The sequence below is a fragment of the Euleptes europaea genome, chromosome 16, assembly GCF_029931775.1.
Source record: "Euleptes europaea isolate rEulEur1 chromosome 16, rEulEur1.hap1, whole genome shotgun sequence".
Taxonomy (NCBI): domain Eukaryota; kingdom Metazoa; phylum Chordata; class Lepidosauria; order Squamata; family Sphaerodactylidae; genus Euleptes; species Euleptes europaea.
Genome location: NC_079327.1, coordinates 28,361,771 through 28,374,109, shown reverse-complemented (window position 1 = coordinate 28,374,109; position 12,339 = coordinate 28,361,771). Strand labels below are relative to the sequence as shown.

General features: G+C 43.1%; 1 protein-coding gene across 1 annotated transcript in view; it reads left to right on the top strand.

The window, feature by feature from the left end:
* Window positions 1-12,339, top strand: part of RASA3 (RAS p21 protein activator 3) — a 164,881-nt gene that overhangs the window by 118,181 nt on the left and 34,361 nt on the right. Inside the window, exons 6-10 of the mRNA XM_056861704.1 lie at window positions 550-630; window positions 1,397-1,469; window positions 7,913-7,992; window positions 11,483-11,587; window positions 11,869-12,025. Coding sequence (XP_056717682.1) covers window positions 550-630; window positions 1,397-1,469; window positions 7,913-7,992; window positions 11,483-11,587; window positions 11,869-12,025 — 496 coding nt within the window. The remainder of the gene's footprint in view (window positions 1-549; window positions 631-1,396; window positions 1,470-7,912; window positions 7,993-11,482; window positions 11,588-11,868; window positions 12,026-12,339) is intronic.

The window sequence follows — 12,339 nt, the reverse complement described above, 5'->3', positions numbered from 1 at the left end:
ATGCTCAGGCTCGAAGAGGACCATAAAAGGACTAAACAGATAAACAGATAAAAACCTTTAATTAGAAATTTAGATAAAAATAAATATTTTGGTCCGGCATCTAAAATACAGTAAGGTAGGTGCCAGTCAAGCCTCAAGGGGAAGAGTGTTTCAAAGGTAATATGCCACCACTGAAAAGGTACAGATACTGTACTTTGATTTGTGCCTGGAAACAAACAGGCAGCTGATACCATTCTTTCAGCACAAGGGTATCCAATCCCTAGAAAAGCCTGACCACTGCATTTTGGACCAATTCAAGTTCTTAGTTTTCAAGGCAACCTAATTAATAAAGAATTATAGTAATGTAACTGGGATGTGATTAAGAGCACAGGTCACAATGCTTTTCAAAGGACAGGGACCCACATATTGATGGTACCTCGCTCCAGATCCCCTGACGATCTCTTCCAGTGGTTTCATATAGATGTTAAACATCTCCAAGTGACCATCCTGTGTCTCCAAGTGCGCCTTATGTTGTTACTTTATGTAATAATGTTTTTCCCCTTTATTCAGAGTTCTAGAATGCCAAGGCCTGCCAATAGTCAATGGACAGTGTGATCCTTATGCAACAGTTACGCTAACTGGACCGTGCAGGTTAGCATTCTGTTCACTTTTTGGAAAAAAAATTAAACGTACCTATCATTTCCCCAAAATGTCAGAAAGTGATATATATAAATATATAAGGGAATTAAGTAAGGCAAGAATCTTTTAGGATACTTTAAGTTAGTATCAAAACCCTGATGATCTTGCCTGAAGGAAGGGATGTATTTTGATAACTAATAAGCCTGTGTGTGTGTGTATGTGTGTGTGTGTGTGTGTGTGTGTGTGTAAAAACACATAGAGGTAGCAATATAACTCATCTAGTAAACTGTTTTAAGATACATCAAAATGTCTTTTTGGGAGTTCTTATGTTTCTGTTCTTTCTCTTACATAAAAAGAGAATGCATCATTGGAAATTTATGCTGCTAGCCAGTTTGAAGGCTTAACGTACCTTTCTACATCCAGTGAGATCAGGAATAAGCCCTGGCTGCATGCATGACCTTCTTTCTCCTCCTCACAGTGCATAGAAAATAATGATCACACTGGGAGATTCTGCTGTGACTTGAATGCAGGATTTCTCTTAGCCAGGCCATCGCCCCTTTTTTGGTTCACAACTGTGGGATATCCCCATTCAGGCACTTCTTAATTTGGTAAGGGAAGCAGACAAGAAGGCCTTTCTCCAAATTCATCTTGCACAAGATTAAAGGAAGGCCCAAAGTTGCATCCTTAGTGGTGGGAAAGTAGGCTTCACAGTTACAAAACAATTTGTCACATTTTTTTCTTTTTTCTTTTTCCTTTGCTTGTGCTTTCTTTCCTGCAGATCAGAAGTAAAAAAGACTAAAGTTAAAAAGAAGACTAACAATCCGCAGTTCGATGAAGTGTTTTACTTTGAGGTTGGTATTCCCGAAGAACAGGTACTAAAATGTAGGGCTATTGAAGGGGGCTAGTGGCTCCATACTGTGCTGGCTTCTATCCCTTTTATGAAACCGTTTTCAAAGGACAGTAAAGAGCCCTCCAAAATCTTGGGCCCAACTCACCATCCAGCAAGACAGACACTGGTCACATTTCCAAGTGACTGGAGTGAAGTTCATCTGGTACAGTGAGGGAAAAAAGTATTTGATCCCCTTCTGAATTTGCCCGTTTGCCCACTGACGAAGAAATGACCAGTCCATAATTTTAATGGTAGGTCTATTGTAGCTGTGAGAGACAGAATAACAACAGGAAAACCCCCAGAAACCCAGAAGACAAAAGTCAGAGGTTGATGTGCATTATAATGAGTGAAATAAGTATTTGATCCCTTTGCAAAAGATGACTTAGTACTTGGTGGCAAAACCCTTGTTGGCAATTACAGAGGTCAGACGTTTCTTGTAGGTGGCCACCAGGTTTGAACACATCTCAGGAGGTATTTTGTCATATTCCTCTTTGCAGATCCTCTCCAAGTCAGTAAGATTTCGAGGCTGATGTGTAGCTACTCGAACCTTCAGTTCCCTCCACAGATTTTCGATGGGATTAAGGTCTGGAGACTGGCTAGGCCACTCCAGGACCTTAATGTGCTTCTTCTTGAGCCACTCCTTTGTTGCCTTGGCCGTGTGTTTTGGGACATTGTCATGCTGGAATACCCATCCTTGACCCATTTTCAATGCCCTGGCTGAGGGAAGGAGGCGCTCCCCCAAGATTTGACGATACATGGTCCCGTCCATCGACCCTTCGATGCGGTGAAGGTGTCCTGTCCCCTTAGCAGAAAAACACCTCCAAAGCATAATATGTCCCCCTCCATGTTTGACGGTGGGGATGGTGTTCTTGGGGTCATAGGTGGGCAATTGGGCAAATTCAGCAGGGGATCAAATACTTTTTTCCCTCACTGTAGGTTCTGCTTCCCCAGTTGGTCTTTCTAAGCTAATCAAGCAGGCTCTGATTTAGTGCTGATGAGTGAGTATTTCCCAGAATGTGGTTTTAGAGCCACTCCACCCTGTCTTGCTTGGTCAATGGTGGGAGGATTGTCTCACAGGAAATGAAAAAAAGCTTTAAAGCAATAGTGGCAAGCCATTCAAAAATTGAAGGTTTTGGTTACTTGCCAGCACCCTGTAACACAAAAGCTCCCTTCATTTCAATAGAAGATTCTTCCATTCCATAGCAAATCTCCAGAACTTTGTGTAAGAGAGGTTTTTAAAAAAAGAAAAGCCTCACATCATTCAGAATTATGCCTCTCCCACCTATTTGTTTTGTTTTGGCTGCAGCTGCAGTAGGAATACACGCAAACTTTACGCAGAAGAGCAATCCAAACTCTAAAGCAGTCACAAGACTTGTTCCTTTCGTTGTCGTCGTCGCTTCCATATATAAAAAGGGCTTGTATAGGGTGGTTTTTGTTTACTTTTGCTTTAGAGAAAACTTCATTGTGATGTCTGAGTAAATCTTCACATTGGCTAGCATACAATGGCCAACTGAGATTACTAATGCTGATTGATCTTGGTTACTGGGAACAGGATGTGAGGCCAAAAGGGCTCACTTTTTCAAAATTGCTTTGGGAATGGGAGTGGGTGGGCTTAGCTTTAGAGAGGTTATACATGTCATGAATGCATTCCAGATGAGAAGGAACTTGTCTAAGTATATAAATTATAGATATGTAGTGCACTCCATATTGCTCAAAACTGCATTGTATGTATTGGTAATTGTCGGCTGATCTAGGATCATCATCATAAAATTGATGGATGGATTGGTGATCATTAGAACAATCAGTAGGTCAGTATTATCCCATTTCTCAAGTCATCCCCATTTTGCAAGGGATGCAGCTGAGAGAAGTCTTAAGAACATAAGAAAAGCCCTGCTGGATCAGACCAAGGCCCATCAAGTCCAGCAGTCTGTTCACACAGTGGCCAACCAGTGGCCTCTAGGAAGCCACAAACAAGACGACTGCAGCAGCACCATCCTGGCTGTTTTCCACAGCACCTAAGATAATAGGCATGCTCCTCTGATCCTGGAGAGAATAGGTATGCATCATGACTAGTATCCATTTTAACTAGTAGCCATGAATACCCCTTTCCTCCATGAACATGTCCACTCCCCTCTTAAAGCCTTAAAGTCTTGTCTAAGTAATCCTCATGGCTGAGGTGAGACTAACTGTGGATTTCCTGTCTTGATGAGCTGTACAGCTCTGTGTAGAGGGGCTGTGCTAAGAAACCACAGGGAGGGACTTTGCTCAGCACCTTGCTGCTTTACAGTGGTTTCCCCAAAAATCTGCTGATTCCTGTTCTCCTTCCCCCCACACCTAAAAAAGGGACAATAATTGGTTGCTATTTTCTTCTAATAAAAGGCTTGTGGAAGATGATGCTGGAATAAACCTGGTTAATTTTAAAGGTGCTAATTGATTTCTGCCTTGCTTAGGTCACTTTCACACATACCGAATAATCCACTTTCAGTGCACTTTAACGATGGTTTGTAAGTGGATTTTGCCCTTTCACACAGTAAAATCCAGCTGCAAAGTGGATTGAAAGTGAATCGAAAGTACATTATTCGGCATGTGTGAAAGCGCCCTTTGTCACAGTGTAAATAAAACGAAATCGACATTAAGATCCTGAGTGGCATAGTGAGAACCTTATGAGATTCTGAAGAATTTACAGTTGTCGCAGGATTGCAGGCCCTGAACTCAAATATTAGGGGTAGATCCAGCCTGTGCGCTATCTAGTCCTGACCTTTGGCCAAGGAGAGAATTACAGGAAAACCAGTGAAGGCCTGCAGGAACCACTTAAACTCAGGTTAGACCTGAGCAAGTTCACGTTGCAGATTGCAACCTGAATGAAGTCAGTCCTGGATCTTCAGCCTGCATATACTAAGAGTGACTACAGCGCAAATGAGTGACTGATATCTCAAGTTCAGATGGCAGAAGTCAGGTCTGATGAATTCCTAAATCTATAGGTTGCGCTTCAGATCAGCCTCTGCCCAGCTTTCTGGCATTTGGTAGCTGCTGCTACTCTTAGTGGGAGTGGGGGGAGAGGAAGTAGGCAGACTGGTGCCAAGACTGTCTCGGCCAAATTGATTGACATGATCTTAAGGCATGATCAATATGTCTCTCCTGCACCGGTAAGGTTATAGCATAACACGGAAGGCCAGAACCAATTTTATTAAAACAAATTTACCTGTATTCTGCCCGCTTTGGTGTAGTGAATGCATTCGAAATCAGATTAATTCTTCAATCTCCAGAGAGGAGGCTGTACAAAACAGAGTAACACAGAGAGAACTGCTGAAACATATCAAGTTACTGGGCCCTCTGGCTCCGAGGTACATTTAACTTAAATACATAATTAAGGACTCTTGCTTCCAGTGCTTCTAGTTCCCATTAGTTTTCATGAATTGCAAGCATTACCTTTTAAATGTCTGTTTGGGTTTTTATCTGGAACCGTCTTTTCTGTTGCTGTTGGCCTTTTAAAAATGCAGTTGGATCAGCATGTGTGTGTGTGGGTGTGTGTAAAGATAATAAAATCACTTTTTCGTGGGAAGAAAAAAAAACTCCAGCCCATCAAAACATTTTCAGTTTATGACAGGGAGGGACTTCTGAACAGCTTCATCTCTGCACACATTCCGTTGCAAGCATTGTGGTTACTGCTGGGTGGGGTACTCTAGTGGTAGTTTTTGTGTCGTAGGCTGGTTAGAATCGAAAACCTCAAAGTTATATTCCTGCCTTTGTGTCATGAAAAACAGAATAATAGATAACCTCGTTTTTAAAATAGTTTCTTCCTGTGGTGCAGATAGGCAGCTGTCTCTGCAGTGCTGGTCTTGAAATGCATCACGAGGAGTGTTTTGTTCAGGCATTCTATAGACAGGGAGGGGCAGTAACATCGATGTATTTATATGATCAAAACCCAGCTTTGGAAAGTTCCTTGAAATTACTTAATATGGTCACTGACTGACAAATCTACTAAATTAAAGTGAAGTACACAGAGATTTGCAAACTAAAATACTGTGTCCCCACCCCCATATTTATTCCAAAATAAGTTAACTGGTGGTGGTGAGGAAACACAGATAAGCCCAAACTGTGTTCTTTGGAAGCTTTAAAGCGACCTGGAACTGAGTTTTGCTGGCCCGCACCAGGGAGCTGGAGGTCCGGGCCTGTAGCATCCAAGGGGGGTGGGGGAGTGATGGCTACCAGTGGCACGCCTCTGGTCCTTGGCGCACAGCAGCTGCGGGAGGCTTCCCCGGGGTCTGCGGCGGTGGCCACAGGCTGGGAGCGGCCTCTTTGCTCTGCTGAGGAGCAAGGCATGGGGGAAATGGCAGCGGCTGGCTCCATGCCTGGCTGCGCGCTGGGCTAAGCCCCACCCCTTTTTTGAATGGGCCAATCGGGGCCCTGTGGAGCCATTTGTCCCCGGCCAACCTGCAACGGACCTGAGGTTTTCACTCAGGTCCGCTGGCCGGATATTTATTGCAAGCCCTTTCCCGGCTCATTTCAGTTCTCTGCTGGCTTTGTCCTGCCCTCCCTCCCTATGTTCTAATGTTCTGTCTGTTCTGTCACAACTTTAAAGGTTGGCGGTTTGGGGTCGGATCCTGTTTGGGAAAAGGCAGCCTGCGTGCCCCATTTTCCCAATCTGGGGACCCTAATAAGGGGTTTTGGGAGAGGCCTAGATTTGGACATGCCCAGCTCAGGGGCTGTGGGGATGGCCTCCTCCCAAGTGGCAGTGGATCACACAGCAGGCTGCCATCCAAGTGGGTCCAGCAGACTGACATCCCAGGCTGCGCCCAACAGGCAGGTTGGGCACAGAATTCATCAGCTGGCATGTGGGTCACCTGATGTCATGATCCCGCCCCTATGCTATGCCAACACCTAATGCTGTAACCAATAAAGTTGTGGCCTGTTTCAACCCAGCCACATCTTGTGTCTGTCATTATTGTATGCTGCTTACCTGTGGGCTTGATTCTGGTGCACTGGGTTCTGGGTAGTATTGGGGTCATGGGGGGGGGGAGTTCCCCAGGGTTGGCTGGGCCTCAGGTTCCCCGGCTCAGGCTGGGCCTGAAAACTCTGGCTTTGAATGGGTTAAAATCCTACATAGTTACTTGCTCAGCTGCAGAGATGTTTTGGAATGTTTATAAACATCCCACCTACTAATCTGCTAGTAGAAAGGAAAGTTCAGTTGTGAATCTACACACACATTGTTCTCCATTGTCCTTTGAATAATTCAAAGGCAGACTCTCCCTTTTGTAGATCCTTTCCCATTGGGAAACCATACCTGTAAAAAAGGGAGATGATATTGCGAATGTAGGTGTCATATGACAAGACACAGCTCTCAGGCTAGGAAGTGTAGTCCTTACCTCTCCTTCCTATTTAAAACATGAACTATCAGTTGAAGTCTGAATAAGTGGAATTCTCATTTCCTCTGCTGTCATCTAGAATGGAGGGCAGAATGGAAGGAAAAATTACCTTTCCAGGATGAAAAATAAGATGCAGCTGTTCTGCTGTAAATGAAAAAAATATATAGCCATGGAGATGGGATTCATATTATCCGCTTAGGTTGGATGTATAGTGATTGGGTAGTGGTAGCTGTTATCCTTCAGTGTTCAAAGAGAACAATCCTAACCAGGTCTACTCTGGTCTATTCAATGGGGCTTATTCCCAGGATAATGTTCTTAGAATTACACTTTTGGGGCCAAACTAGACGTTACGACAGTCATGGATTTGACCCGTGACCACCATAATATCTAGTTTGGCCCAAAGTTACCTACAAATGATTCTGTGAGTGCATGCCACATGTGATGCCAGAACTCTAAGGGAACTGTGATCGATTATACAAGTAATGTTAAAACTGAGGAAATATACATAGATTAAAAAAAATTTTTTTACAGTAGACTTCATTAGTTGGTGAACTTTTTAACATTACAGCTTCTTTGTTTCAATTTCTAAATAAAACAGGCTTTTCAGATTCTTTATTTTTTTGTTATTTCTGCATATTATATGTGATCAATTTCTCATTCAAGAGAAAACCTGATATCCACGTCATTTTAAAAGCGAATACCAGGGTTAGGCAAACATAGTTTACCTCGTTGTGATGATAATGTCCTCTTATTTCTAAGGTTTAGCCAATTTAACTTTACTAGCTTTGTCTGCGGTTAATCCTCTTGCCCTGTCCTGTTTAAGCTGCCAGTGTGTATGTTCACTGCCCTGTCTCACATAAGAAGCCAGGTATGGATCCTCCATCTGTGTCTTAAATGATTAGAAGCCACTCCCACTTCATCCACATGAATTTCGAAAACCTCCTTTGCTTATTCAACTACAACTGGCTAGTTTTTCAGTTCTCCCCTTACTGGCTAATACAATCATACCAATCATTTTACCATTCCTCATCTGGACTAGGTTACCCGACCCTGCAGTTATAACAAGAAGTCCCACTTTGACATTGAAGATGCCGATGAAGTGGACAAGATGGAAATCAGGTAAATTTGTTTCCACATCGCACAATGCATGCACGCACACATGCAGTCCCTCACAGTTGCTGCTAAGTAGAATATTCGCGAGAAGCCAGCACAAGTGCCTGAAAGTCCATGCAAGTCATTTTGTTACGGTTTCTTGCAAGTAATGCCATGAAAAAACTGTGTAAGTATATCATTTTATAGTCATCTGGTATAAATATTTTCCAAATGTATAAGCTGTGATTGTCACTTGCAGCCCTGGCTCAAAGGTCAGAGTTAAGGCCTGATTCTGCCGCCTATCTCATGACCTGGGAGTATGCCAGAAGCTCAGGACTACCATGACGATAGAGCAAGATCAGATGTCATATCTTGTGGGGCTGTGGCTTAGTGGTATATAGGGTTTCAAGCTCCAGGTAGGGAAATACCTGGAGATTTTGGGGGTGGAGCCTGAGGAAGGCGGGGTTTGAATAGGGGAAAGACTTCAATGCCATAGGACCAAATTGCCAAAGCGGCCATTTTCTCCAGGGGAACTGGTCTCTGTTGCCTGGAGATCAGTTGTAATAGCGGGAGATCTCCAGCCACCACCTGGAGGTTGGCAGCCCTAGTGGTAGAGCTTCAGCTTTGCAAGCTGAACGTTCCAAGTTCAATGCCTGGCATCTCCAGTTGAAAAGGATTAAGTATTATGTGATGTGAAAAACCTTGTCATGAGACCTTGAGGAGCCACTTTCAGTCAGAATAAACAGTAGTGACTTTGATAGACCAATGATCTGACTCATTTTATGTATGAGCCAAATACCAAAGTTAAGAAGTGAGTTCATGGGCAAATGAATGCGTCTTGGTAGGAGACTTCCTTTGAGGCAGGGCCCTAGCCATTGTGACATCGCTGGCAACGCAGAGGGGACAGCACTGTAGCTCCCCTAAACTCTACGGTTACGCCAGTTGCCTTCCCCAGCTGGTGGTAGGGAGAGCTGGTGTCACTGTTAACTAGATGGTTAACACTGTGGTTTCCAGTATGCTAGGGGAGATCCCCAGATAACTGATTGGACGGGTAAAAAAAAACATCCGGGAACCATCATAACCACCCATGTGGAAACTGAGTATTTGTCTCTCAGTTTTGTGAATGTCATTTGCAAATATGTTTAAAAGATTGCCATGTTAATTAGCTGATGGTATATGAAAAGACTCCTTTATGCTAGGAGAAACAGCAGAATAGCAGTGTTAAACCTTGTAAGGAATAGTAAGAATTAATGGTAGAGATAGGATGTCTGTGGAAGTGATTTTCAGCCTCTGTGATGTCACTGGGGTTGGCAGGGACCAGAACTCTTTTGGGCCTCAACAGATTTCAGTCCTGAGAGGGGAAGGGGTTCAGATCACCCATGCTCTTCTTCCTCTCTCCCCATGATGGCTAGGCACAGGGAGAACTGGGGTAGTCCTCAACCTGAGCCCCTGGACTTTATTAAACAGACCCTATTGGCTATACCCACCACTTCACTTGTCTCGGCTTCCTCCAGGTGGTGGCTGGAGATCCCCCGCTATTACACCTGACCTCCAGGCGACAGAGATCAGTTCCCCTGGAGGAAAAGGCCGCTTTGGCAATTGGATTCTATGGCATTGAAGTCCCTCCCCTCTCCAAACCCTGCCCTCCTCAGGCTCTACCCCCAAAATCTCCAGGTATTTCCCAAGCTGGAGCTAGCAACCCTACCGCCTGGTGGAGTTTGCTCCTCTCAGCTGAGTTGGCTTAGTGCTGAGCCCAGCATCCCTGCAAAAAGTCTTACTGCACACTTTAAGTGGGGTTATGTCAGGCCTCTGCCCACCCATTTATCCTGCCCACCTTATGGTTGTCCATTCTCGAGTCCCTTTCTCAGAGCTGCCCAGCTCTGGTGGCTGGCAGCTGTCGCTGGGGATACCCATTTTTGCCCATTCCATTTTCTGGATTCCTGGTAAGTTTGGGGGTTTGGGATTTCCCCCAGACAGTGATATAATAAATAAGGAACTGAGTTCACTGTTCTTGTTGGTAGGGCAAATTTTGGCTGGTTGTTTTGTGTGTGTGTGTTTTAAGGAAGCACAAAAATTGACGTAGATTAAATTAACAAATTTCAAAGCCTTTCTTACTACCGTCTTCCATATCTTTTTTTAATTTAAATTTTTGAGTTGCATTACTATATATTCTCCACATATGTTCATATCTAATAACAAAATTTTTAATAGAGCATATATTACCTAAATCTTTCTTCTTCTGTTTTAATTTAATTTAATTCTTAATTTTCTACTATATAATTGAAAAAGACATTCAATTTTTTCTGAAATTCTGAAATTGCTGTTATTTATATGGGATGTTAATTTTGCCATAGTTGCATATTCAGTGATCTTATTCATCCATTCATTCAACTCCAGATAGTTCTCTGGCTTACTTTTTGCTGCATATGTTACTCTTGCAGTCGTCACCGTGTACTTGAATAATTCACTATATATTTTGGGGGATATTACTTGGTAAAATATTTAGTAGCATATTTTTCGAATCCATCACAAAATTAAGTTTTAGTATATTTTGCACTTCATCATGTATCACTATCCAGTATTTTCTTGCTTTCTTACATGTCCACCACATAAAATGTTGCATCTGTGTTCTAACATTTCTAACACTTGTCATTATAGTCTTTATTAGCTTTTGCTATATCTTTGGGTGTAATATACCATCTGAAGAACATTTTGTACCAATTATCTCTTAATATTTGACATTCTGTAAATGGGCAGCCCATTCCTAAGAGGGGGTGGTTCAGTGGCCACCTCCAGAGCTTCTTGCTGTCAGTGCAGCAAGCTGAAAAAAGAATAAAAAAGGATTTTCCAGGGGGGGAAACCATGGAATTCGCCATAGAATTCCACATGGGTATGACGCGATTTTGCAGGCATATTTGAACACCTTCAAAATGGTGCATTTTCTGCCTGAGAGGGCTTAGGAAGCTGCCTAAAGGCAGCTCCGCCCCTGGGGACACCCTGGGAATGCCCCCCCCCGGACACCAGCGTGGTCTCTTACACTGGGACAACACTGCCGGAAGGCAGCATCAGCGCCTGAGGCCCTCGCCACTGCGCCTTCTCAGGGGCTGGTGTAAGTCACCATGGACAGTCCAGAATGGCTCTTACACTGGCATAGGGGTAACACCGGCTCCTATGCGAGACCTGCCCCCCTTTCAGGATTGCATGATTAATTTCTTTAGTGCAAAGATTTTCCCACTGACTCATGTATATGTTTCCTTTAAAGTTTTGCATCCATTTTATCATGCTATCTTTTACTTGCTCTGTTTCAGTATCATATTGCAATGACATTTTATAAAAAAAATTCTAATGAGTGTCTTCTGTATCTTGGTTTTCCCATTCAAGGCAGGAAGGAAGGACTTTATTTTGAACTTAGCATGATACCATTTCCCGTCTAAATAGTGTGTGGGCAGGGAGGGTATTTAAGGATATTCATGAAGGGGAGAAATGGCTGCCATTTAACTGTTTGGTTTTCTTACAGAATTGACCTCTGGAATGCAAGCAACTTGAAGTTTGGCGATGAATTTCTGGGAGAACTAAGGCTACCTTTGAAATTTCTCCGGCAGTCCAGCTCTTATGAAGCATGGTACTTAATACAGTAAAGGGTGTACTATTCGCTTACATTTCAGGACTCTGTATGATTGCTATAAAATCATTTAGTAGTATTGCATCAGTTTTATCTATGCAATTAAAAATAATTCACCCCTCTCCCTCCCATTTCACTATGGAAACACTTGCCAAGTTACTACATTGCAATAATACCTTTATGCCTCTAAAAGGCCCGAGGAAGGAAGGTTTGTCGGTTTTCTACCTGCTTATGACACCCCCCTGACACAACCCTTTGCTGTTTTTTGTCTCTTTTACTAGGTACTTCCTCCAGCCCAGAGATAATGGAAACAAGTCGCTGAAACCAGATGACCTGGGTTCCTTGAGGTTAAACGTGGTTTACACAGAAGATCATGTCTTTCCTTCAGACTATTACAGCCCGCTTAGAGACCTCTTATTAAAATCTCCAGATGCTGAGGTAATTTACTTGCTGCTTGTTGTTCCCAGATTGATCTCCTCCCCAAATCATCATTGTTGTACAATTCATTTTACAATGAATTGTGCTGGTATGTTAGTTCCTTGTGAACACTGGTTCTCTAATAACCATGGTTAACAAATCGGCACCTAGGTGGGAAAATTCTCGGGAGCCTCTTCATTTTAATCGCCTTTAAAGGGTTGTTGGCTCTAACTTTATCAATGGTTAAGGGTAACCACGGTTTTCTTTAAACAGGGGTCTGAAACTACAGCTTGAATTTGGTTTCAGATACTAGTTTAGGAGAAACTCTCGTTAGT